Source organism: Acomys minous (assembly GCF_964271855.1).
Source record: "Acomys minous genome assembly, chromosome: 3".
Taxonomy (NCBI): Eukaryota; Metazoa; Chordata; class Mammalia; order Rodentia; family Muridae; genus Acomys; species Acomys minous.
In genome coordinates, this window is record NC_140485.1 from 20,955,927 (window position 1) to 20,983,325 (window position 27,399).

At 43.5% G+C, this 27,399-nt stretch overlaps 1 protein-coding gene across 1 annotated transcript in view; it reads right to left on the reverse strand.

Moving 5' to 3' along the window:
• Positions 1-27,399, reverse strand: part of ACOXL (acyl-CoA oxidase like) — a gene marked incomplete at its 5' end in the record, with an annotated part of 266,082 nt that overhangs the window by 77,875 nt on the left and 160,808 nt on the right. Inside the window, 2 exon segments of the mRNA XM_084774531.1 lie at positions 7,114-7,145; positions 7,149-7,223. Of these exon segments, the coding sequence (XP_084630657.1) occupies positions 7,114-7,145; positions 7,149-7,223 (107 nt within the window).

Genomic DNA, 27,399 nt, shown 5'->3' on the forward strand with positions numbered 1-27,399 from the left:
TAAAGAACCTGCTGTTCATTCTAAGTAAAGGAGCATCCTTCATGAGCCAGCTAATTGCCTTCCTCCAAGACAGAAGGCAGGTGTCAGGGTTGGAGGATGCTAACACACCAGCTCCTGGGAAATCTCAATTTTTATATATATATATATCAATGCTTATTCTGAACCTGGCTTCAGAAAGCTGAGTTTCTGACTCTGTCTAGTTCACAAAAACTATAAAGAACTTAGATGGTTTGTTATTTTAAGCACGTCTTAGGCCCCTATGAATCCTGTCTGTGCTGGCAGCTGCCATTCTATGTTGGATGTTTTCCATAGGTCGGTGTCTATCACCCTAGGGCTGTGCACTGTGTGTGCAGGACCTCACCCACACATCTGTGTCCCCTGTGAGCCCAAGGAAGTCACCAAAGTAGAACGCCTTGAATATTGGGCCACTGCCAAAAGGGATCCTCAGATTACTGCCTGTTTTACAAGGAAGTCAGAATGACTGTGGAAGGAAAACCAGATTAAATGTGAATGTAAACCTTGGTCATCAGAGAAATGCAAATGAAAATCAGAGTGGAACAGCAGGCTACATCCAACAGTCAGTCCAAAGTTAGATAGACTGTGTCAAATGTTGCCAAGGGCACGGAGAAACCAGAATGCTCATATCTACTCATGAAAGTGTCAAATGGTCAAACCCACTCTGGAAAATTCTCACAGTTTCCCATAAAACAAGCACGTATGTTATGACCTAGCAGTTCCATGTCTCCTACATACCCAAGAGAAATCAAGAGAAACATTCGTAAAAAGGCTTATATAAGAATATTCATAGCTGTCCTGCTCATCGGAGTGAAAAGCTAGAAACACCCCAGGTGTCTATCCATTATAGGAGAATGGAAAACAAATCATAGTACAACCACAAAGTAGCACTCAGCAATAAAAGGGGAAAAGTAATACATATGACACTATGAATAAATCTCAAAAAGCATTATATTGAATTATTGAGGCAACTACAAAAGCGTATGACAATGTGTCCCATTGACATGAAATCCTAGAACGGGTACTCTAGCCTTTGGTGGAAAAATATCAGAATAATGTGTGTGCATTTGCCAAAACCCACATGTGTGCATTTAAGACACATGCACGCTATCATAAGAAAATTCTACATAAAAGGAAAAGAAATTGTCCCCACAGGTTCAACTTGAATAAGCTACACTATTTCAAAGTGTGCTAATATTGGCAGTTTACTGCAAGATGTGCAGGAAAGGGATGAACTGATGGGTGATGTCATTAGTCGACTCCAGTTAATGATGTCCTGACTATATGATAATCCTATAAGCTTACAATGGAGCTGAAAATGTACACTGCTAATCAGTATCACAGCCATTACAAGATCACAGCATAAGAGCTGGCAGGGTGGCACACAACTTCAATCCCAGTGCTGAGGCAGAGGCGGGTGGATCTCTCCATTGGAGGTTAACCTGGGCCACAGAGCAGGTTCCAGGACAACCAGGCCTACAAAGATAAACCTTATCAAAGAAAAGAAAAAAACTGGAAAGGAAGAAAGGAATGGAGGGAGGAAAGAAAGGAGGAAGGGAGGAAGGGAGAAAGGAAGTTGTGAGGGAGGAAGGAAGGAAGAAAAAAGGGAGGGAGGGAGAAAGGAAGGGAGGGAAGGAGGGAGGGAAGGAGGGACGAAGGAAGGGAGGGAGGAAGGAAGGAAGGGAGGGAAGGAGGGAGGGAAGGAGGGACGAAGGAAGGGAGGGAGGAAGGAAGGAAGGAAGGAAGGAAGGGAAGAAGAGAGGGAGGAGGGAGGGAGGGAGGGGGAGGAAGAGTGATCACAGCACACCAGAGGTCTATGTTTGTGCCACTGTTGCTGTGAATGTGAACAACTTTACTGTGCTGCCTCCCAGTCATATAAAAGTAGAGTATAAGCAAGTAGGTATAAAAGTTAATGCTTATATAATGATAATAAACAACTCTACTTTTATGTATTTACTATGTTATAATTTAATATTATTTTAGCAAAAATGTTGTTACTATAGTTACTGTTAAGCAGTGTGCCTACGTTCCCCCAGCAATGGCCTCGTATACCCATCGTGGTCCTGTAGCCTGTGACTTCACCAAGAGTCCAGGATGAACACTGACCTATACTGTCCAGATTTATGACCTACACTCCACGATGTTCTCACTGCAAAACAGCCTGAGGACTCACTTTTCAGAACTCGTCCCTGTTGTCAAGTTGATACTTGACTGGGTACATGTGATAGAAATTTAGCTTGTACAGTAAGTAGCATGTTCACTGAAGATTTTCCATGGAAACCCCCACCCCAGTAGAAGGTGAACACATGAATGCTCACCATCCACCCCCAAATCCTTCAAATCTGGTTGCATACCTGAAATATTTTCACAGTAGGATATGGGTAGTGCCCCACTGTGAGCAGAAGCTGGACTCTCCCCAATGTCCAGCGGCCTCTGTGGGCCTTCTGGACTGATATGAGCAGGCTCACCTGCAGGAAGGTGAGAGGCAGAGCCTCTTGGGACAACTCAGGTGCAACCCCCTCTCAGAGTCGCCTCCTTCAGTGACTTCCCCTGCCAAGACACAGCCGTACCTCACACCCCAGGCTCCTGAAGGCTTTCTAAACTGTGGCTCGCTCCTCTAGAGTCCAGATGAATGGCTGCCTGCTTGGAGAAACTTCATAGAATCAGGACATTTTCAGCCCTTCTCTCTGTGTCTCCCACTTACCCACCCAAGCACTCCTGGATACTTTTCCTGGGACATTGTCATTAAGATCAGATTCACACCCTATTCCACAGGAGTGTGATTCCCATGGGAGCAGAGTCCAGCTACTGCTGTGCAATACCTATGTGCAGAGTTGTGTCTGGAATGCAGGGAGTACTGGATATGTGTTGGTGGTGATAGATTTCCCTAACAGAAAAACCAAAGTGGGATTTAAGTGAATAAGCACCAACATATGAAATGAGTAAATCTTGGCTATGTGGGAGAGAGAGCGGTGAACTGTTCTGGAAGATGTTTTAGTTTCTTCTCTATGGCTGTGAGAAGATGCCATGACCAAGACAACTTAGAGAAGAGAGAGTTTATTTGGGGCTTATAGTTTCAGAGGTTTAGAGTCCAGGACCATCATGGTAGGGGGCACGGCAGCAGGCAGGCATGGTGCTGGAACAGTAGCTGAGAGCTCACATCTTGAGACATAACTACGTAGAGGAGAAAGATAACTAGGAATGGTATGGGCTTTTGAAACCCACGCCCAGTGTCACTTCCTCCAACAAGGCCACGCCTACTAACCCTTCTCAAACATTTCCACAACTAGGAACCAAGCAAAGTGAGCCTATGTGCCCATTCCCATTCAAACCACCACAGGGGTTAATAACCAAGACAGAAACAACAATAAGTGGGCTAGCCCTTTCTAAATATTTACAACGGGAACACTGCCTTGGCACGTCTCAAATCCATCCTGGAAAACTTGCAAGGGGATATCAGTTTGCACATGCTGGGAGCATGCCATGTTCCAGCGACAGAGACAAGTCTTGCTCTTCCATCTGGAAAAGAAACAAAAGAGTGGACAATTTTCAGCGGGTTCTGAATGAGGTCCCTGGAAGAATGAAGCTGATGCTGCTGGGAAACCGCAGTCTCCTCTTGGCCCCTGGTTGGAAAACAGTCACACTAGTAAGTTGAGGGCACCATAGAATCCTCAGCAGGGTTCCAAATGCTAAAAAAGAGGGTTCCTGGTTCCCTAAAGCATGTGAGGACAAATGGAGACATAAAAAGTAAGAGAGACTTCATTAAAGCAACTCAAGGTTTGTGAGAAACTACAGGTTAAATAAACAGAAAGCTAAAGAACAAAAAGAAAAAAGAAAGCGGCTATAGATCTGTGCATTTTGCTTCATCCCAATGGTTATAAGACGTGCAACACATTATTTTTGCATAGTCTGTGCTTTTTAAAAATGAGTTTTATTTATTTTCTATGTATGATGTTTTGCCTACAGGTATGTATGGGCATTGTGTGTGCTATTGGTGCCTGTAGAGGCCACTGTACCCCCTGTAACTCAAGTTACAGATGGTTGTGATAACCCATGTGGGTGCTGAGAATTGAATACAGGTCCTCTGTGAAAGAAGTGAGTTCTCTTAACCACTGAGCCATTTCTCCAGCTCCCTCTTCATAAAATCGTATTTTCTAGTAGTTTTTAAAAATAATTCAATATATTTGGATTATAGAAGCAATAATCAGTTTCAAAATAAGTGATGATTTAAAAAATACTCTGCACTCTCCCACAGTACAATTTTAAAAAATAAAACATTTATGGGCATAAAACAGAAAAGAAGAGCCTTAATTTTATTTCCTGCTGCTGTGACAAAACACGCTGACAAAGACAACATCAGGGAGAAGAAGTTTACATGGTTCACAGTCCCAGCTTATAGTCTGTTGCTTCCAGAAAGTCCAGGTGTCAGGTATCAGCGTCAGACAGCCAATCACATCACATGCACAGCTAAGAGCAGCCAGTGAACGAGCAATGACTTGTAGCGTGCTCACCTGTGCTGAGCATGCTCTCCTTTGAAAGGACCCAGCTCAGGAAATGGTGCTGTGCACATTTAGGGTGGATCTTCCCACTTCAGTTAACCCCAATAGGACAATCTCTCACAGGCATGCCCACAGTGTACCTCATCTGGACAATTCCTGGTTGAGATTCCTTCTCAGGTGACTCTACATTGTGTTAAGTGGACAAAGAAAGCGAACCATCAGGACAAGGTGATTCTGAGGAGCAACAAAGGGAAAAGTCATTATCTGAAAAACACAACTAGACCAGGTTACGCTCTAGCAAGACTGGACCACAGCAACAAAGCAAAGAGATGCCACAAGAGACAAGAGCAAAAGGACAAAAGGGACACGCCTAAAGGTGGAGCTTTCCAGAAGTGACCTGTGAAGAATAAGCTTTAATAGTCCTAAAACTACTGGGTTGAATTAAGGTCTTAAATATTCTCCCAAGATCAGTTCACTTTCAGATCATCTATTGATTTCTTCCACCAAATAAAAAGTTCTTCCTAAACAGTTGAAAAACAATACAATGACTTGTCTAAAGCAGAGATGTATGGAAATAAGAAACAACAATCTAGATGGATCCGTGGGTAAAAAGCACTTCCTGCCAAGACTGATGCGCCAGGTTACATGCCCAGAAGTCAGGGCAGAAGTCAAGAACTGACTCCTGAATGTTGACCTCTGATCTCCACACATGTGCTGTGGCACACGTGTACCTACTTGCACATGTACACATGCATGCCCACACACATACAAACACACACAATGTAAGAAATTTTACAAAGGGATATCAAACTGAGAGAACAGAGAAGAAATGTCACATACTTTCCATAGATGCAGAAAATTCATTTGATAAAATTTATAATGTACTTATAACAAATGTGCACTATAATAATAAATGGAGCTTTTTAGGAAATTGTCTCTCAGAAAGCATCATTCTTTTCTTCAATTTTATTATACTTATTAGTGTTTGTGCATGTGTACATGTGCAAATGTACATGTCTGTGTGGCATAGGTGGATGCATGTGTATGAGTCTCTCTGTGTGTGCATGTTTGTGTATGCATGGGCATGTGTTCCTCTGTGTGCATATGTGTGCACATATGTGCATATGTGTGTGCATGTGTGCATGCTGCACATGTGTATATATGTTTATGTGTGTATGCATATGTGCAGATTGGAGGTGAGAAGACAATTTGTCCTCTAAACAACATCTGCTGTTTTTACTACTTTACACATTGAGTTTGATGGCCTTCAGCAAACTCATGTTATTATTAATATTGCTTAAAGACTTATTCTTATTTTTAATTATGTGCATATGTGTGTGTCTGTGTGAGGGTATACACATGTGAGTACAGTGCCCAAGGAGGCCATAAGAGGGTGTCAGTTTCTCTGGAACTAGAGTTATATTTTATACCAGCTTGTTAGCCTGATATGAAATCCAAAACTTAGGTAAAATATGATGAGATAGTTGTTTGGTTTTTTTTTTTAAGAAAGAATTTTTAACTTGACTGCATGGTTCTCAAGTACGAGCATTGTAGACGATAATGTGGTCCAAAGAAGACAAAATCTGCATGCCCCTGGTAGCAACAGTAGCATGCAAATGGTCTGAAGCCACCTAATGAAGTTAAACATTGGCACACGCCACAACAGAGCAATTCCACTCCTAAGTGACAGACCCTAAGGGCTTTTCAAACAACAGATTACATGTCAATAATGAGCTCTGAAATCACTTTAAAGAACTGAGATCAATATCCCTTAATTTTCTTTTAAATACCAGAGAGCATCCCAAGTCCGGGATAGGGCTGGTTAGTGCACGGAGGTGGCGTCAGCTGCATCTGAGGTGGCGGGTGGGCTCACTTTATGGATGTCTGTGCATTGTCGAATCTACATTTTGCCTCAAGTCGGAAAGCCTTACAAAGACCCTCCCCGTGCTCCCCAGAAAACAGGAACAAGGTGTTTTACCAATTTGCACAAAATATCAAAATATTGAATACAACTCAAGTATCGGTCAAAGCTGGAGATTTGAATAATACAGTCACATTGTGGCATTTACAAACGCGGAACTATTATGACATGCTGCAACGGAAGCTTCATGGCTACCTGTACAACTTAGGTGAGCCAAAGGGACAAAATCTCAGGTGAAAACAGAATAGTATAGAATACATCAGATACCGAACCTCTTCAATAGAGGTTAGAGACAGTATACTAAGAATAAAGACAGTCCAGACATAGATTCCCCACACTTGACTAGCTGGGGTCACATCTCAGCCCCGCTGCTCTACACTATATAACTTTGAGAATACTTAACTGTTGTGCCTTAGTTTCTCCACCTGTACAATGGAAATAAGAACCTACCACATAAAATTTTAATATTTAAGCACAGAATAAGTAATAAAGAGAAAAGGTAGTCAGAAATATTTTAGGTCTAGAGTTGGATGGCAGGCACAAAAGCACTAACTTGCATATTCCCTCTAGCTTTTGTATGCATCAGACATTCAATTTGTCAAGTAAGTGCAGGCTAGCCCGTGTCAAGGCTTTATAAACAGGTTCAGAGGAAAGGACGGTGTCTTGGGCAATATGTGCCTGGTTCTCAGCTTGTCGCTGGCAGTTGCAGTCTAGCTCTGGATCAGACCCAAGACTGGGTTTTTCTTCTGCTGCTTGTTGCACTGGGTCAGCAGTTCCCGGGCCACAACCCGCACAGAGTTTACCAAGTCTCACAAGTGTAGGCCCTGCCTGCGGCCTCAAACGCTGCAGCCACCAGATCAAGTCCACTTGACATTAGCAAACTCCTTGGGAAGAAAAAAAATCTAAGACCTCATCCTCCTGGGGGCCTCCATGTCCCGTGGTAGACATATGGCATTTACCAACCCACTCTGATCTCTCGCCATGGCTGAATCCTAACTCTGAAGAACTGATGTCTCCGCTGGCTTCTGTGAGCCTCTCTCACACTAGCCTTGAGACCAAGCATCTTAGTAGATGCATCGCGTGACATCTGCTTGCTTCCATGGCCCAGACATCTCTGTTCCCTTTTATGCCATTGACATTTTCTGGTTGATTAAGCCTTTAGGGAATACCATTAAAGTACTCAAAGCAATCTATCCATACCTACCCCTCCCGGAACTTTAACGGTATAATTTTGTTTCAAAACACTAAATACAGCCAGGTGTGGTGGTGCTTCCCAGCACTTGGGATGCAAAGACAGGCGGATCTCTGTGAGTTCAAGGCCAGCCTAGTGTACAAAGTAAGTCCAGTACAGCCAGGGCTCCACAGAGAAACCCTGTTTTGAAAAACCAACCAACCAACCAACCAACCAACCAACAAACAAACCAAGCAAACACTGACTACTGTTGCAGATCTGTTCAAAGCTATGTGTGGATCGCCCACAAAAGAGGCTCAGCAGATGGGGCACAGGCAGCACTGGATGTGTGGGTGATGTAGCTTGGCCCAACCTACCACTGACCAAGCCTCTGTAGCAAGAGCGAGGACAAGCAAAACCAGCTGAACTCTGACCCAGGCTGCCTAAGCTCAGGCTGCACTGCTGATGGTCAACATGAACAAATGCTCGTCAGGGCACTAAGCCAATGGGTGGATTATCTTTTTTTTCAGCTATCAATTTTAGAACATTTTCTTCATTATTTGATAATAGCAAATATTCTCTCTCTCTCTCTCTCTCTCTCTCTCTCTCTCTCTCTCTCTCTCTCTCTCTCTCTCTCTCTCCCCAATTTTTTTCATGGGTTCTGGGGACTAGGTTTCAGGTTCTCAAGCTTGCAGGACAACTACTTTACCCACTAAGCCATCTCTGCAGCCCCAAACACAATATATACATTTTCTTTTATTTAAGGAAGAATCTTACTAAGGTTCTTAGACTGGTCTCAGACCCACAGTCCTCTAGTACCTTGATTACAGGACTGCACCTTGGGCCCTGCATTTCTGAAATGCTTCTACATGGATTATATGCATGTGACATATGCTGTCATTCACCATAGAATCATAAGTGATACTTTGATTTTCATTGTGACACAGGAATCTACTTATCTGCTTAATGTCTGTGTAATATTCTGTTTGAAAAAAAACACAACTAATTAAACATTCCCACTCAGGATATTTAGGTTGCTTCTAATAGTATACTATTATAATAAGCTTGATATTCTTTATTTTATTGGTGTGTGTGCGCGCGCGCGTGTGTGTGCGTGCACATGTGTAAATAGGTACACTCACCCACTGTGGGAGTGTGGAGGGCAGAAGTCAATAGCAAGCATCCTCTTCTACTTCTCTCCACATTATTTGTTTTTGTTTGTTTGTTTGCTTGCTTACTTTGTTTGTGACAGGATCCTCATTGAACTTGGAGCTCACCATTTTGAGTAGGCTGGCTGGCCACTGAGGCTCTGGGATCTTCCTGTCCCCACTAGAGTTAAAGACGCACAGAGCCACACCCAAATTTTATAGTAGGGGATGTGAACACGGTTCCTTCACACTTAGCTAGCAGGCATCTTGCACACTGAACTGTCTCTCTAGCCCTTCATCTTTATATCAACATTTTCAGAGAGATAACACCTTCATTTTGATCACTAAGACTAAATCCCTGTACACGGCAGGGTTCTTCCCTGTACAAAAGAACATGGCAGGGCTCTTAGAGAAAGCCATACTGCTTGGGGACGGGGGGGGGGGGGGGGCAGGTTCTGGGGGAACTTTGTTAGCATGGTGTATAACACCAGGTATGCAGTGCATGGGACAACTTCAGCCAGCAGAGGACTACAATGCATGCGATTCTACCACAGGCCGTGTTCAAGCATTGGTAGACTATTAGGAGCCCAGAATCTGATTCGCTTATACCAAAGCTGCTGGGTTCTCTGGTGCCAGACTCTGGAAAGATTAAGCTTCCTGGTGAAGGAATGACGGCAGAGGTGTTTGAGGTCAGTACACAGTGACTCGGCCATGCCATCCTTTCCTGCAGATGCCGGGCACTCTGTAACATTCCCACCTACAACTTGTATGCAAGCCTGAGCATCGCCATGTCTTACTGAGATTTTTATTTTGCTTTATTATAAACTGACTTCAGGGCAATCAAGATGGCTCAGTGGGTAAAGGCGCTCATAGCCAGGCCTGACAGACAGGAGTTCAGTTCCCTGCATGGTGGAGGGAGAAAACCAGTTGCCACAGATTGTCCTCTGTTCTCCAGGTTTTCCTGTAGGAAGCAGAAGGAGGCCTGAGAGAGCGAAGTCCTGAATAAATGAATGTGTGCTGTTGACATAGGCACAACCACACTAAAGGCCTCACAGCCTCTGACCCCAGGGAAAACAGTAAAGCCTTCCCTGTTGGGGTGGGGTCCAGCAAAGTACAAAATCTTTCCGTTGGGGTGTGAGTGCAAGTGTGGGTAGTGTGCACAGGAAATGGCCACCATAGTGTCCCCCACCCCACTATGTTTAGGGCCTAAAGATTGCGTCTACTGAGCTCAGGCAGACCCGCCTCCCTGTTTGTCTGTATGCACTTTCTGTCTGTACATCTGTTACCTCTTTATTCACTCACAGCTCCTCCTCAGGTCAAGGCCCTGGAGTTGTGCGAGGACATGACATTTTTCTTTGGTCCCTTGAAGTACTGACTTTACACTTATATCCTTAGGGGCTGGAGGGTTGGCTCAGTGGTGAAGAGCACTGGCTGCTTTTCCAGAAGTCACGAGTTTGATTCCCAGCACCTTTACGGCCGCTTCACAACATTTTGTAACTCCAGTTCCAAGCCACTGAACACCCTCTTTTGGTTTACTTGTGTACACACACACACACACACACACACACACACACACACACAGATACACACGCAAGCGAATCACCCATGTACAATAGTAACTAAATAAAAACAAATAAATATTTTAAAAAATAAATGTATGTCTTTAGATGGACTACATGGCCCAAGATTTTATCTTAGGGTCATAAAGGGGGTAAAATGCAACATAGAGCACTAGGTGATAAGTCCAGTGGGCTGGGGAATCACTATATTATGGGGTCCAATAACATAAACATTTTAATAACAGCTAAGCTACATAAAATAAGTGTGAAAATCAAACATTGCCAATAGCAAAGCAAACAAGTAACCCTAACTGGAAATAAAGTTAAAATGACCCAGCAGATGAGCTCAGTTTCAACAGTGTTTCACCAAGACTAACATTTACAGTTTTTGTTCTTGCAAATCTATTTAACTTATGATTGTTCCAAAACCAACATCATCCCACTGATTAAACAACCCGCTGTGTCTGATTCCTGCCCACCACAGTTTTCCAGAGCAGACACGTGCTGGCCGCTATGGAGGCACCCTGCTGCCTAGAACATCGGTGCTAGGAGGAAGGATGTGTGTCTCCTTTCCCAGCTGACATGGACCTCCAGTGAGTGAACGGGCAGGTTCTCTTCCTGTCCTCACCTCCCTGCTGCAATCCTTTAGTGACATGCTCTAACTCTGTCGTTGCTTAAGCCTTTCTGATTTAAGCAACTTAAATTAGGAATATTAAGTCACCCTAATTAGGATAAAATTAGAATAATATAATAATCAACCCCTTCCTGCCGAATTTAAGAGAGTCAAGAGACTCTGCTCACCCCCCTCGCCATCCCCACCCCACCCCCCCACCGTGCCCGGCTAGTACCACAGAAGCACGTAATCCACTTGGGCTCTCTGCTCCTTTTCTAGGTCATGACAAGTTGGTATGCATTTCAAATGGGTTATTCTCCGCTGCTGCTGCCTCCCTAGCAAAAGCGTCCCTGTGGCAAGTATGAAAAAAAACAAACCAAAACAACATAATGTAAGGATCTGTTTGGGCTCAGCCACAAGCATCATGGTAGCCAGAAGCAGAGGCAGAGAGCATCTCCCTAGCTGGCTCCCCCGGTTCCCCTTGTCATTGCATCTGGGCTCCTGGCCTATGGGATGTACAGGCACACCCAAGTGGGTTTTGATCATCTTCCAGATGCTCCTCAAATCCAACATAGTAGATGGTCAACACTGATCTCCCCAGATTAGTGGTAGACGCCCTCAGCCACTGAGATCTGGGAGCTACAGTCTCTAGATCCAATGCTTCCTCAGACAGAACAACAGAGGAGGCCAAGACAGGCCAGATGTCACAGCCGAGCAGGCAGCTAAGAGGAGCTTCTCCACTGAAAAACATGTTCCTGAATATGCTTTAATGTTCTGTGTTTTTTATCATATTTACACTATTTGTGCAACTTCTCATTTTAAAACCGTCACAGATTCACATGCAATTAGAAAAGTAAAGTAATACAGAGAGATTCTCTCTAGCCATCACCTAAATCCCCATAGAAAGTGGCCTCGTACATGACAATAGCGCTTTTCAAAACCGGGAAATTCTGCAACACACTTACTTATCAGGGTTTTACTTATAGTAGAGATTTCATTATTTAAAATACATTCTTTTATACAAATGAATTTTTCTTAATACAACTGGTTACCATCTTTATCTGGAGTTGTCCTTATACCAAGTCTCCTTCAAGGAGGTTGTAGCACAGTTTCTGTCTGGGGAGCATGTCTATGGCTATTCTGCCTCCAAACTGAGTACCCTGTTTTCTTGATGCCTGCTCAGGGACCCTTCCTTAGAACTCAGGAATGACTGAAAAGTCAGGGGAGACGTCATTTTTTTCTTTAAAAACAAAACCAAGACCCATATACAGGAGGAATGAAGCTAATCTGTGGCCAACGTTGAAGACTCTGGGTATGAGTAACTACAGAAAGCTGACATCAGAAACACACATTTATAATAAATATCACGCTCGCCCTGGAATACTGATTGTGTAATACCAGTAAAAAGTGGGTTTTTAAAAATTTTTTATTTTTCCTAAATGTCAAATCACTTTTCAAGGCATCTATGAAGCAACTTCGCATTTATTTCACTGGTTCTTGCCAGGTACAGTGAACGTGGATTAAAGAGTCTAACAGGGAGGGTTTGCTGCCAAGGCGGAAACATTTGAGCCAATTGGAATAGAAAAATATGACTCTAAGGAGAAACCTCTAGATAATCCCAGAAGGAAGCGACAGGCAGGGCCGCACCCGGGTCTGCTCTGTGCATGTCGATGGAGTCACACAAAGCGGTAGCACTTGCGGCTTTGGAGGCCCAAATCGTGCTGCAAGCACAAAATAAAAAGGAGTATTTTATTAACTTCAGCATGGTGACAAGAGAACAGGAAAACAACGGGGTCCTTCTGTGCACGGGCCCTGTGCTACTGCCTACGTGTCGCCCCATAAAAGGACTGTCACGGAGAACGCAGCATACCTTGTTAACTTTTGGGCACCCAAATATTGCATGACGTGCAAGCTAAAATGTCATTTGTCCTCATACTCAGAATGCACATGGAACTGAATGTCCTATGTTTTTCTCTGCTGTAGACAGCTCAGGGGTCACCTTGGTGTGTAAAGGTCAGAATAGAGCAAGTTGGTGTGATTCTTTATCAGACACCGTGGCCGTCTAATTCTCTTAGGTGCTGGATAACCCACCCAGGGAAGACTTCTTTGAGGAGAACATTCAGAATCCTCTGGTGAGAAGAGATAGGGTGAGGAGAGAAGAGGGAGAGGAGAGAGCAAGGGAAAGGAAGAAGGGAGCTGAGGAGAAACCAGTTAGAGGTACGTGAAATTAATGTGTAAGCTGACCCCTGTGACAGTCTGACTGATTCCTGGCCCCTTAAACATGCACTCGATTTTTCAAGCAGAGGGAAGTGGATGTTAAGGTCCAGCAAAAGCACACGATTCAGTAAAAATGTGAGTGATGAGATTTTTGTTATTTTCAGCTAAGTCTGGGCCCAATTTTCCTTATATTCTCTGTTTCTTCCTGATTAAATAAATTGCATCTTAATGGTGTCCTTCCTTCTGTCCATCACACTTATGAAGCACCTACTATGTGCATAGTAACCACTGTTGATGTGTAATGCGGACTACAGAGATGGACAGTGTCTCTCGGGAGCCTCCGTGGGAACCTGAAAGGTCAGCACGTGCACACTGGGCTGGCGACACCAGCAAGGTCATGATGCAGCAGCACGGACATGGCAGGCCCAGAAGCTCAAGGAGTGGAGAGCAGGTCCTTTCACTGGAAGGAGCAGTGGGCACTTCACAGGGACAGGAGAGTTAATCTGAACTTTAAAGGTCAGAGGACCTTCCTTCTGTCTTCCCAGCCTCCCTCCCTCCCTCCCTTCCTCCTTCCTGCCCTCCCTCCCTCTCTTAATTCTTTACGCTACACTTACAACGGCAACAGCCTTCTCCTCTGAGCGCCTACCTGGGCTCTGTTCTAAACAGAAAACTCATTTAACGGGCACTGACTGTCTAGCTAAGACAACTAGTGTAGGTTGGGAAATACAAGGGTTTTCAATAATTCTATACCCAACTGCACCTACTATGGGACAGGCACAGTGGCAGATACCAGGTTCATACAGAATAAAGGAACAGGTGAGTGCTGGGCAGATGGCAGAGACACAGCTTCATAGCAGGCACGGAGGAGGTGACAGGCGACCCAATAACAATGTAGGCATAGAGAGGCGCCACCCACTCACATTTGACATCATCAGAACAAGGAGGGAAATACAACTTCCAGGGCTGTGGGGAGAACACATCAGAGGGCAGAGAGGCTTATGGGAAAGCACCTTTGCTGTTTCCTGTTGGAGCTTCTGATGTAGGCTCTCTAAGTGTGACATGGCAGCTGTTTGACACCTCTGTATGTAGGTCTGTGGGAAGTGCTGTGTGGCAGTAGAGGACAGGCAAGCCCCATTCTCCGCAGTCTTCTCCTCCCTTCCCCCTTTCCTGCTTCCATTCCTTACATACATGGGTCGTACAGTCTGAGCCCTGCCACAGCACATGGTTCATATCTCCCACTGTCACAGCAGGGCCCCACACAGCCCCTCAGGGGACTTGTTCAGCCTGTTCCTGGCCAGAGAAGAGCTGATACACTAATGTCTGGTGACCAACCCATCACTGTTCAAAAACCAAAGGCATCTTGGTGTGGGGGACAGACACTGAGCTTATATGCACAGGATGTGGCCATAATACAATGTAATTTCATTCATGCTGTGCACCCAGGACTCCATGGCAACACAAGGTGCAACATACATACATAAATCATATATATATATATATATATATATATAGTAGGTGATGCCTCCATTTTCTAGGCAAAAACCAAATCTGAGATCTCACAACGTGAATAAAATGGAGCCAGGCTATCTAAGTGACCATCATCGCTCTATGAGTCATGCTCTGTGGCTTCTTAGAGTCACTTCCAATTCAGGGGACTTGGGGTTACTACAGGCTTTCCCCTGGGAATATCATGGATCTAAAGACAGGAACCTGTGAGGCTCAGCCCTGGTCCTTTGTCCTCCTCAGGAGCCACCAACCTCTTCCATTAGTGGCCAAAAGCTAGTGTTCAGAGAAGAAGCATGCAGGAGAATTCTGGGATTGTTTGGGAGCCAAGAGCCTGTGCCTACGATGCGGGCGGCTCTCGCCCCTCCTGGTAGATAGGCTTGGTTTGATACCATCATGCCAGCCATTAAAAATACCATGCTCACCATTTGAAAAACTGGAAATTCTGGAAAGCCTGAACCCACATTCCCCAGGACAGCTTTCAGTGCGAGCTAAGCAGCAGCTGTATACCCGTGCAAAGAGGAAAAGGACCTCAGATTATCCAAACCCTCGCCGTGCTCTGAGCCCCCTGGGCCTGCTGCAGTTATTAAAGGTCCCACCTGGCCCCAGAGGTGGAGACCACTGCTTGGTTAATGTATAATGACCCACAGCAGCCGGTAAGAGGAGCCTGGAGTGTGCTCCTGCCCCCTCAACCCTCCCACTTTGTGTGGCCGGCCAGTTCACCCTGTGCCATGGCAGCCAGCTCAGAATCTCAGGCCTGCTCTGCAAACAGCAAGTGCAGGCTCCCCCACAGACTTTCATTATTGGTCCAAACCCTTTCCTGTTGAGAGGCAGGAAAAACAAAACAAAAAACAAACAAACAAACAAACAAAGTTCATCCTATCCACAGCCTCCTGCCTAGCCAAAGCTCAAAGTTCAAGCACATGCACTATTATATGACCACAGGGGCCATAGAGGAATCAGCTGGAGGACTCTTGAATTGGGGTTCCCTGAGGCTCTGTCCTCCTCCAGATTTGACGTAGCTGGTTTGAGAGCCAGGAAATGACCCAGGAACTACTGCAGTGTCAGCTCAGTGAAGCTGACCTCTGATAAGAGGGTCAGGCCTTGAGGGCAGATGGGCTACTGAGCTAAGGTCACCATGGAGAATGGGAGGCAAGCAGATGGTTCAGCTGCATCACCAAGAACAGTGTACTGATGACAGCCCCACTAGGGTCAGACTAAGCTCTCCAAAGCAAACAAGAGCCCCTCCTGCGCCATGGTCTCCTTCTCCTCACCCCCATCCCAGCTCAAGGCTCCCCTGTGGCATGTCCCTCACTTCCCTCAGGTTCCCTTGTCCATCAAAGCATCAGTCCCATCCTCAAGCCCAGGGCCTGGCCATGAGCACAGCTCCAGCACTACATGTGTATAATTTTTATTACTGAAAATAAAAAGCAAACAGAGTTTGAAATCTGTGACAAGATAAATAAATAAACGACAAGGAAACTGCTGAAAACAAACCCTTTCAAGTTTTCTTCAACTTGAGTAATGTGGAAACCTTCCTGAAGGGAGGGGGGAAAAATCCCCCTGCAATGTTGACTTAGCTTGTTTCTAATTATGTTATTGAAACGTGCTCAAATATAAAACTAGATATAAACACCTTATGTTTATAGATCTGTCCAACTATAAACAATAAAATTAAAAACAAGCCCTGCTGCAAACACCAGTGAATCTCACATCAGAGGCCCCAACTGCAAGGGCTAGAATACACTGTGGCAGGAACTTGGCCCTCCCGTATGCTGCAGAGCCCCGGATATGGTTTGTTCTTGGCTCTGCTGGCTGGGGAAGCGGCCCCTCTACTGGCCCTCTCGGTGGCCTGTGCGCCCTTCTTCCTACAGCGGCATACCATGATGTCCCTCATTTCTTGGCTTAGGCTCTGCACGAACCTTTTTCCCCTTAACTTGGATCTACATCTTTCCTCCCTTCATTGGTTTCTAGTGATCAAGGTGTTGGGGCAAGGTACAGGGACTTTATAAATATCACAGTCCTGCCTTATTCACAGTGACGACGTCCACGGTTTCGGTTACCTGTTAAGTCTGCAGAAAATAATAAGTCAAAAATTCCAGACACAGTCATACGTTTTGATAATGACTATTACAGTATGTCATTATTGTTATTATTATTTTTTTACATAATCTTACTGAACCTAGAGTATAAATGAAATCTCATCATAGATGTATATAGGAACCAACAACATAGCCAGGGTTTGGTCTCTATGTACTATTCATGGCTTTAGGCCTTGACTAAGTGTCTTAGGATGTTTAACCCATGAGTCAGGGGAGGTCTCGTGGGTGGGAGGGCCCACCACACAAAGACAAAGGCTGGAAGCTCATGTGAGTTCCTGGTTGTACAATTGTTATTCTAACAGTTGACATACCGTCCTTAGACTATTTCTGTTTAGATTATCGTCGGAATTAAAATACACAATTAACACATTCTTGTCAAGGACCCACGGGCATCACTTGTACAACAATGCTCAAATTAACCTCATTGCAAAACTGTTACAGTCTGGGTAGAAAAATAAAGGAATCTCTCTGGAGAGCAGAGAAACAAAGATAAAAGAGTGCCTTGGAATTGGAAGGCTCTCTTTCTCCAAAAAAACGCACACATGGAGGCCTTGAAGCAAGCTTTAAATATTTAGATGCTGTAACATCTGGTTTTGAAAGCTGGGTGCCAGCTTTGTGTATGGGGTCAGTGGACTTGGAAAGAGAAAAACAACGCCTATTCAAACCACCTTGGTCAGCTTTTTAAAAAATTGTTCCAATGTCTCTCTAATTCTCAGAGCGGATGATCACATTTGAAATTGCTTGGTATCGATCCTAGCCCTAAACAGACCTTGGAGACAGCTGTCTATGTGGTCATTGCCAACACCCTAGCTCCATCTTCATCGCCGTTCTGAAGTCTGAAGCTTGGTCTCAGGCACAGTTCTGGCTGCCCCACTCACCACGGCCCTCGCAGCCTCTGGTACCCAGGTTTCTGAGGCCTCCCTGGCTTCATTTCACACACCCTTGATTTCACACCTCTTAGCTACTCCTAGCTCTTCTGAGGCTGTTACATTATGTGTAATTCTGGATGTCTTCCATCTGTAGGTCTTGGGGAAAGCTCCTGAACTATTTCCCCATGCCACCCGAGCTCTGTGAGTCAGACCCTTGGCTTTCCAGGAGGCAGGCAGCTAGCTGATCCTCCAGGAAAACAGGAGTTACGACCCACAGCAGTGGCCACCTGGCCCAGAGCCTGCTGCCAGCCAGGTCTCAGCTATGTGACCTGGGATGTGAGACTGAGCTGATCCCACCTTCACTTCTGATTTGGGGAACACGCTTGTCCTGATGTTGGGTCCCTAAACATCACCTGCTGCCTACTGGACTCTACCAAAGCCAGAGGACTGGGGTCTGTGAGATTGCTTTCTGGTCTATTACAGTGTTCCCCCTAGAATAGAGGAGAACTCCAAATCATCAGACGAAGGTACAAGGATTTCATTCCAGTTCATTAATACTTGCTCCTCTGGGGAAGATTTTCAAATTCTTTTTGCTATGGGAGTAAGGCTAAAAGATAGATAAACAATAGATAGGAGAGAGAGAAAGAGACCTAAATATATACCTAGATAGAAGATAGCAATAGATTAAGTAATAAATAGATATAAATATATGGGTGGATATAGATAGATAGATGATACATATATGCATACATAGACCATAGGTGATAGCTATAGTTAGAATTTGTTTCCTTGGGAAGAACTTCTTGTCTGTCACTCCTCATTCCTTCTCTCTCTCAACTTCTTATGTTTCAAGGAGGAACTGTATACTTTTAATTTTTTCTTTATTTTTTAGAATTTCACATATATGTGTGAAATACATATATGTATGTGAAATATATCTATCCATTCATTTTCCTCCACAATTCCTTCATGTTTCCCCTAATATGTGCCTTACCAACTTCATGTCTTTGTCTTCTGGGTTTGATATTTTGTGTTTTGTGTTTTGCTTTTGTTTTTTGGATAACCCAATAATTCCAGTCACTATGTGCCTGAGTGTGAGGCCACCCACTGGAGCTTAGGAAACCTACCTGTAACCACACCCCAAAAAGAATAATTCTTGCTCCCTCAGACACTATGCTAAAAATAGCTTGCCCAAAAGGGGTGGGGCCGGAGATCATCTATCTCATCTATGCTGAAATTGTAGCTGCCTTGATCTTGTGTAGGTCGTGTGCAGGTAATCACGGCTACTGTAAGTTCATGGCTATGACAGCCATGTCATGTCCAGGGAGGAACTATAGTTCAAGGGAACATGAGTCTTAAAAACTCAAAATCACAAAAAGTAAACTAAAGAAGTGTGTAAAAAGTAAAAGGCTCCTGCTCAGCGTTTAGCCTCCAGGGTCTCACTCCAGCCATGACCATCCTTTGATAGTTTTCGTCAAACCAACAGGAGCATCTAGGTGTCAAGGTCAAACGGATTCTCATGTGTTCCTGAGTGGGCTTCACTGCAGCCTATTTATCCTGGTGTCTTGATGGGCTCTCTCTCTCTCGCTCTCTCTCTCTCTCTCTCCCTTTTCCTCTCCTTCACTCAGCTCAAAAAGAAACATATGTTTTCTCCATCACATTGCCAAGCTCTTCCTGCTTCTTACTCATGCTCTTTGTTGACCACTTCCTGTTCAAAGCCATCCTTTTGATCCCGCTGCCTTCCTGTTCTCACTTGGACTAAATGTGTCCTGCGCTTGCTGCGTTACTGCCAGTCGGGTATTTCTTTACAGAGTCCACTTGGGCTACCTCCAGAAAGCCACTGTCTTCGAAGCTCCATTCCTGTGTGCCCAGCTATCTACTTTTTTCATTTACCAATGAGGCTGTTCTTTCTCCATTGTATCTTCTGTCGCCTTGTGGTGCCTCTGTGGAATGCAGATGGCTGGGTTTTACTCCTGGGTCTCTGCCTTCTTACCCTGGCTTTATGCACGTGCCATGCCGTTTGTGTAACTTACGGAATCAGGTGTAGTGATGTATTGTGGTCAGAATTTCTTGCATATAAATTTCAGTGTGTGGTTGTTTCTTGTTTGTTTGTTGTTCTGAGGACCACACTGATGGAGATGACGATGGATCTGTACATCTCTTTGAGCTCTATGGACATCTTCACAGTACTAATTATTCCAGCACACCATCGTGACCGTCCTTTCTAGCAGTCTTTTATGCCCTCATTATCTTCAGTCATTGGTTTAGCAATTGGTATGGTAAAAGTCTTTCTTTGGTTCAGTTTTTTTCCTGTGTACTTTATTTTTGTATTTTTGGCTATTTTACTATGTCTGCATGCATAATTTCTTTCTCAGAAATCTTGTCATTTATACATTGGATGCATAAAGTGCTAGAGTTTTGTGTATTGGTTTTATATCTTGCAGATTTACTGAGTCTATCAGCCCAATTGCGCCTTTGGAGGTGTCCTTAGGCTTTTCTATACAAGAAATAATATCATCTACAAACTAGGATGGTTAGGGCCCTGTCTCTCTTCTATATAAAAACCAACAAAAACTGGATCAAATATTTAAATTTAAGCCTCTGAAACTATGAAGGTACAAAAATAAAACATAAGGAGAATACTCTAAAATAGTGGTTTAAGAAATTGAAGCCAGGCACAGTGGTGCACACCTATAAATCCCAGTGCTTGGGAGGCAGAGGCAGGCAGATTGATGTAAGTTCGAGGCATGCCTGGTCTACAAAGTGAGTCCAGGACAGCCAAGGCTACAGAGAAACCCTGACTCAAACAAACAAACAAACAAAACTAAAAAAAGAAAAGTTATTTTGAAGATATGGCCTCAAAAACATGGAAAATTATAAAAGAGGAGTTACACCAAACTAAAACTTCTGCATTGTAAAAGGAGTGACTACCAGAGTAACAGAAAAAGTAACAGAAAGGTAAAGGACATTTGCCAACTGGCCAAGGGTTAGCACTTAGAATACTTAAGGAACTCACAAACAACAAACCAATAACTCAACTTTAAAATAGACACTTCCCAGAAGGAACACTGGTGGCCAACAAATACATGCAAACAACACCATTAGCCATCAGGATAGGTAAATCAAACTATAGCGAGATATTATTTCAGAGTAGCTAACAGTAAAACAAAACAGAAAAAAAAATGCTCGTAGGTGGTAAAGTAAAAGGCCATCCAAAAGCCTAAGGCAGGATGACCATATGATCTAATTATCTCTTTAGCATTCCAAAGAAACATCGGCATGTCCGTGTTTACTGCCGTGCCATTCATAACAGCAAACATGGAATCAACCTCCGTGCCCATCAGCAGACAGGCAGACAAAGCAAATGAGGTTTGTATATGCAGTGGGATTCAGCTACAGAAGAATTTAGAACCCCGTCATTTGCAGCATGGGACATTTCAAGCAGGGAAGAAAAACTGCTGCCCCTAGCCTGTGCAGGAAAAGCCTGGCCCAGACCCTGTCTCGAATGAATCTAAGATCTAGTATTTTAAGCAAAAATATCAAAGGGAGATTTTGTTCTTATATGGCTGCCCGCAGCAGTCCTGAGCTACAGCAAAAACACTTCTCATTTGCTTGGAAAAATATCTGTGGATCTCAGGACTCAGAGGGTCCCTGCCAGGCCTCTCCCTATGAACAGACAGCAGCTCCTATACGGAGTCTCCAAAACAGAAATCACTCCAGGCAGCCAGGTAGGAACAAAACGCATACACCCACCTTGGTCTTAAGCAAGTTCCCTAGGGCTCATTTGCATGTTTTGCATATTTGCACTTCGGGGTAATAAACAATATATGCAAAGTCTCCGGATGCCGTTATTTAGGAAATCTGCCAGGGTGGATTAGGCAGGGATCTTTCTTGGTGTATATCTAATGAGGCAAAAGGAAGTTCTAATGGGATTTCATGGATTCAGATCATAATTGGATTTGGTGGAGGGTGTAATTAAATTTCATCAAGAGCCTAAAACCTCTGCCCTAGAAAAGAAGGGAAGGGTCAGAAAACCTACCATCTTGCTCAAAGAGATATGCGAAAAGGCTGCGGAAATTCTAAAGCACATCTCAGCTTTGGGACAGCCACCTAACATTGGTAGAATTGGGTGTTTCATCTTTATGTAAATGAGCTGAAAACACTATGGGTGATACCAGAATTATGATGCTGGGGAGGGGGGTCAGCCAGCCTGCTTGCTGTCAGTCGAAATACCCCAGAAAGACACTTGCAGCATGCCCTGCTGTGTGCCAGAGCTTCTGAGCTACAGGTCTCCAGAGGCATCCCTAGAGAACAGCTGGGAAGGTGGTGCTGGCTGTCGGCACTGGCCAGAGCAGCCAGTTCCTCTGCAACATGAGAACTGGCCTGCTGTGAGGTAGGTGGTGGCTCTCTCTGCACTGGATCCTACTTTGATGCTCCTAACTGAAATACAGAGTTTTCAGGAAGCAGGGAACAGAAATCATTTCCCACTCATAGAAACCAACCAGATTGGTTATCGGTTATTAATATCTACTATTAAAACCTGTAACTATTACAGCACTTATTATTAGCCCGATACCATATCAATAAAAGCAACAGGTATGGAGAGCATAGTTTTGTTTTATCAATGTCTCTTTTATGAATTTTGACTTTGATGTCAAGCCTATGACTTTTTGCTTTCTTAGAGGACTTGTGGAGCTTGCCACTTTTGGTTTTGCATTGAGACAAGTCTCTGGTAGCGCAGGTTGGCCTCTAACTTACTGTGTAAGGTAAGGGTCACTGTGAACTTCTGACCCTCCTGCCTCCACATCTCTCCTGAGCCTCTGAGATCACAGGTGGGCACCACTATACCCGGTTTACGCCATGCTGGGAATTGAACCTAGGACTTCAGGCATACCAGGCAAGAGTTCTACCAACGAAGCCACATTTCCAGTTATTCATTAATTTTCTTTTAAAAGTTTTCTATTTTTATCATTTATTGAGGTCTTCTTTGATATTTTTTGGGAAAACTTACTATTTTGAGCATATAAACTTTACACATGTTTTGCTAGATTTATATCAAGATACTACATTTTCCGTTGAAAAACTATAAATGCTATCCTGCTTTTTAATTTGAGTTTCCAGTTTGATCATTATTAGTATGTAGAAGAGAAATTAGGGTTTTTTGTTTGGATTTTTGTTGTTGTTGTTGTTGAGGGTGGTTGGTTGGGTTTTCTTTTTCTTTTGGGGAGGGTTGTTTTGTTTGTTTATTTTTGTTTTCAAGACAGGGTTTCTTTGTGTAGCCTTGGTTGTCCTTGACTTGCTTTATAGACCAGGCTGGTCTCTAACTCTAACAGACCTCCACCTGCCTCTGCCTCCTGAGTGCTGGGACTAAAGGCGTGCACTACCACACTCAGCTAGAGCAACTAGTTTTGGTATGTCAGCCCTTATCTTGGGATCTTACTGAACTCAGCAAGTTATGGTAAACTTTCTGTATTTTTTCAATGTTTAAAAACCTGTGATCTACAAATATTGACAGACTGTGTCTCCTATTTTAAACCTCTGTGACTTTTATTTTTCTTGTCTTATTGCATTGCCCATGATTTCCATGCATTGTGTAATAATGACAGAAGGCATTCATGCCTTTTTCCTTGATCTTGTAATTTTCTCATCATTCAGTATTTCACCATTAATCATATTTGCTATGATATTTGTAGACTCTCTTCATTAAGTTTAAGATATCCCCCTTTTCCAGTTTGCTGCAAGTTTTATCACAAAAGGTAGTTGGATATTGTCAATTGCTTTTTCCATGTAGTATGATCATATGATCTTTCTCCTTTACCCCATTGGTAAAGGGAACTGCATTGAACCCACTTTTGAGTTTTTAAAACATCCTTGTACATCAGGAATGAATCCCACCTGGCCATAGTATGTACTTCATTTCACACATTGCTAGATTTAACTTACTAACATTTTGCTGAGAATTTTGCTGTCTAAGTTGGCGAGTGGTAGTCATCTTTGGTTTTGACTCCTTTATATGGTTTGCCTGCTGTGTATCAGGTTAAATCTGGCCTATTAATAAAATAAGATGTGAAAATAAGAATTCTCTTGTTTTCCAGAAGAGATTTTGCAAAATTCCTTAATTGAGCACCAGCATTTTTAACCAAGTCCAGGCCTACAATTATTTTTCAGAAGTTTTTAATCATTACTAAGTTTTTAATTTCTATAACATTATAGAACTACTTGGGTACTCTATTTTAAATGTGTTAAATTTGAACAGTTGGCCGTTTTTGAATAATTGGTCCATTCTTCGTGAGTTGTCAGATTCACAAACATTCTTCCTCTTTGGTCTTGCAGTGACTGCGAGATCCCTGGTGACGCAGCCTCTGTCATTTCTGGCACTGGTGACTTGAGTCCTTCTGATCTCCTGTCTTGGCTATTTATTTCAGCTTGTTTTCTACTGCTGTGGCAAACCTCATTGCCGAAAGTAACATGGGGAGAAAAGGGTTTATTTTTTCATCTTTACAGCTTACCATCCATCATGAGGGGAAGTCAGTCAGGGCAGGAACCTAGAGGCAGAAACTGATGCAGAGACCATGGAGGAACACTCCTTAAAGGCTTGCTCCTCTTAGCCTGCTCGGCCTGCTTTCTTTTCTTTCTTTCTTTCTTTCTTTCTTTCTTTCTTTCTTTCTTTCTTTCTTTCTTTCTTTCTTTAAAATAGTCTTAGTTAACCTGGGGCAGGGCAGATATCAACCCTCTAAACTACTTCCCATAGTGGGGCAGGCATGGGATCCCTGTCTCAATCCCATGTCATCTACTTCTAGTAACTTCTATCAAGCCACCTCCCATCTATAATGCCATATACTTGCTCATGTTCTTCATCTGGGCCGGATTCTCCATCCATGCCGCTGGCCATGTGCTTCTCCTCCATCTAACCCATGGCGGCCTTCCTCTCTTCCCTTCAGGTCTCCTTTTTCCTCTTGGCAGTCCTTCTTCTTCCCAGAATTCCTCTCTCTCCTAGCCCCACCTATCTCCTTTGCCCTTCCCAGGTGTGATGGCTTTTTATTAGGCAAAAGTTGGGTCACACAGACAGCAAGCAGTAATTAGCATCAAAATACATCAGACCATCCCCCAACATCTCCCTTTTTCTATATAAATAAAAAAGGCCACTTTTATATACATTAAATACAATTATGAAAAAGTATAACAACCAATAGGTAAGACTTACACATGTAATTTTTAGTAAAAATGTATTTGGCAACCTTGTAGAAAATATTATCTATTCGATTGTGGTAAATCTAAAGTTTTGAACCTAAATCAACATCTATTAGAGCTCGCCGGGCGGGCGTGGTGGCGCGCGCCTTTAATCCCAGCACTCGGGAGGCAGAGACAGGCAGATCGCTGTGAATTCGAGGCCAGCCTGGTCTACAGAGTGAGTCCAGGACAGTCAAGGCTACACAGAGAGACCCTGTCTCGAAAAACCAAAAAAAAAAAAGCTCAAATCTATCAACCTAAAAGTATCTATGTACACTTAAAAGTATCTTTTTAATTTTTAAACAACTAAGCTTAATTTTTAAATTAACTATCTGGTCTTTAACCCCATCAGAGACTTGAGAAGATATAAATTTAACTACCTGAGTAAAAGGGAAGTGCAGGTTAGCAGCTTCCAAAATGAAAAAAATGACAGAGACAGTTTACTGCCAGAACAGTCACCCAAAACTCTCTATAATGTTGGAGCAAATACAACTCAGGACCATCAGCTCAAAATGGCCCTGGCCACCATGGTCTGGCCCCTCCCACATCAATCACCAGTCAAGAAAATGACTCACAGACTTGCCCAATTTCTCTCTTGGGGCCACCTTATCTATGCCCCACATATTTTGATGTGTTCAAAAATATGACACTTTAATGAACAAAAATGTAGTACATATACACAAATAATATAGTATTTAGGACATATGCAAGAGTTAAAGTAATTTTTTTTTTGTAAGGAAAATGGAACCATGGGTTATAATGTTTACTAAATTTAACGGGACACATAAAGATAAGTATTATATATTTTCTTTCAAATGTAAATTCTATTGATCAGCCATCGAGTTCACCGACTCCACTCTCAGCTTTGCGTAGTACAAAGATCATCCTGCAACTCTGCTATTTCAGTCACTGTAACTTCCAGTTCTATAATCTTTAAATCTTTTTAATTCTTCTATTACTTCGCTTGGATCCTTTTTCCTTTGTTTTTGCTTTGAAGACATGTTTTATTATCATAGAAGCATTTTTGTGGTGGTTCCTTTTAAATCGCTGTCATAAAATTCAGCTTCTGATTCTTTTCCTGTAGCATCTGTTGATTTTCTAATTTCCTTCATCATTTTCCTGGCTCGTCATATGATGGGTGAGGCTCTTTTTCTTTCTTTCTCATATGTATGCAGGGTATTTGGATTTTATAATGAGATACTGGTTCAGTCTGAGTTTCCAAAGGTCCTTGCTTGAGTATCTCCTCTTTCTGATGAATTCGCCCAATATTGCCCTAATAAATACGGACCACTAATTTAAACTGCTTATGCATGGGAACAAGGAGAGAGAATGCCAATTTGTCCCATGGTCCACCGCCCCATTATGCCCCTTTTTGATGGAGGGTGAGGATAGGGGCTTAGCTCTCTGTCTCTCACTAAAACCAAGGCAAGGGAAAGTCGAGTTTTACTTCATACCATTTCACTCCTTTGAGACCAAGTGATGCTGGGGCTCAACTCCTTACCAACTGCCTTAGGGATGGAGAGGAGTAGAAGATGTGGTTTGAATCATCAGAAAATACTACTGAAGGCCATGTGCTAAAGGCTTGTTTGCCACTTGATGGGCTTTGGACCCTGCACTAATCAGTGGGTTAGTCACCCATGGGTTCATACTGTGATAGGCTATTGGCGACAATGTGGAAGCTAATGGAAGGAGTGGATCTTGACAGTATGTACTTGGAGCCTATATCCTGTCCCCTTCTCCTTCCCCCTCGCTTTCTGCTTCCCAGTCACCAGGAGTTAAACACCTGTGTCCCATTACACGGTCCCCACCGTGATGCTCTGTCTCGTGGTCCAGAAACAATGAACCCAAGAGACCATGAACTAACATTTCTGACACTGCGAGTCAACATAATTTTTTTCCTACTCTACATTGTGTTTCTATGGCATTTTTGTCATGGAGATAGAAAGCTGAGAGACGACCGTGGTGTCTCCTAGTCCACATCCCCACAGCTGACAGGGCATCACTTTTAGTCACCTGGTGGGTAGATATAGAGGCTCCGTTCATAATAAGCTCCAGTGACACTACCTGGAGGGAGGGTCTAGAGAATTCTCTGCTTCCATTGAGAGGAATAGAGATTAGTGTCCTGAATGCTGCCTTTTTATGCTGCCTACTTCCTTGGGCTGTGAGACATTCACATAAGCTCCCTGCTAGAACCCACTGAAATTGCTGGTGACTGGAGTTACAAGACGGTTACATTCTCATTTCCTTGTGATTAGCTGGTTCAAAGTAGACACTGTCAAGTTTTTCCACTGTCAGCCCACTGTCTTCCTGGTCCTTCAGCCATAGGAGCAGACTTCATTTTGGAATGTATTTTGTCCATACTTTTTAGAACCCTGAACAAATAACTGCCTTTTCATTCCTCAAGTTCCAAGGTCCCTAGGAAGCCAGCATCTTTCTCTCTCCTTTTAGCCATGCCTTGCTTGTTTGCTGGGTATTGTCCAGGATGTTGAAGTATTAAGGGAGAGGACCCAGGGGAGTGGTGGCTATTCCACTGACAGACCACAAGCTCCTGC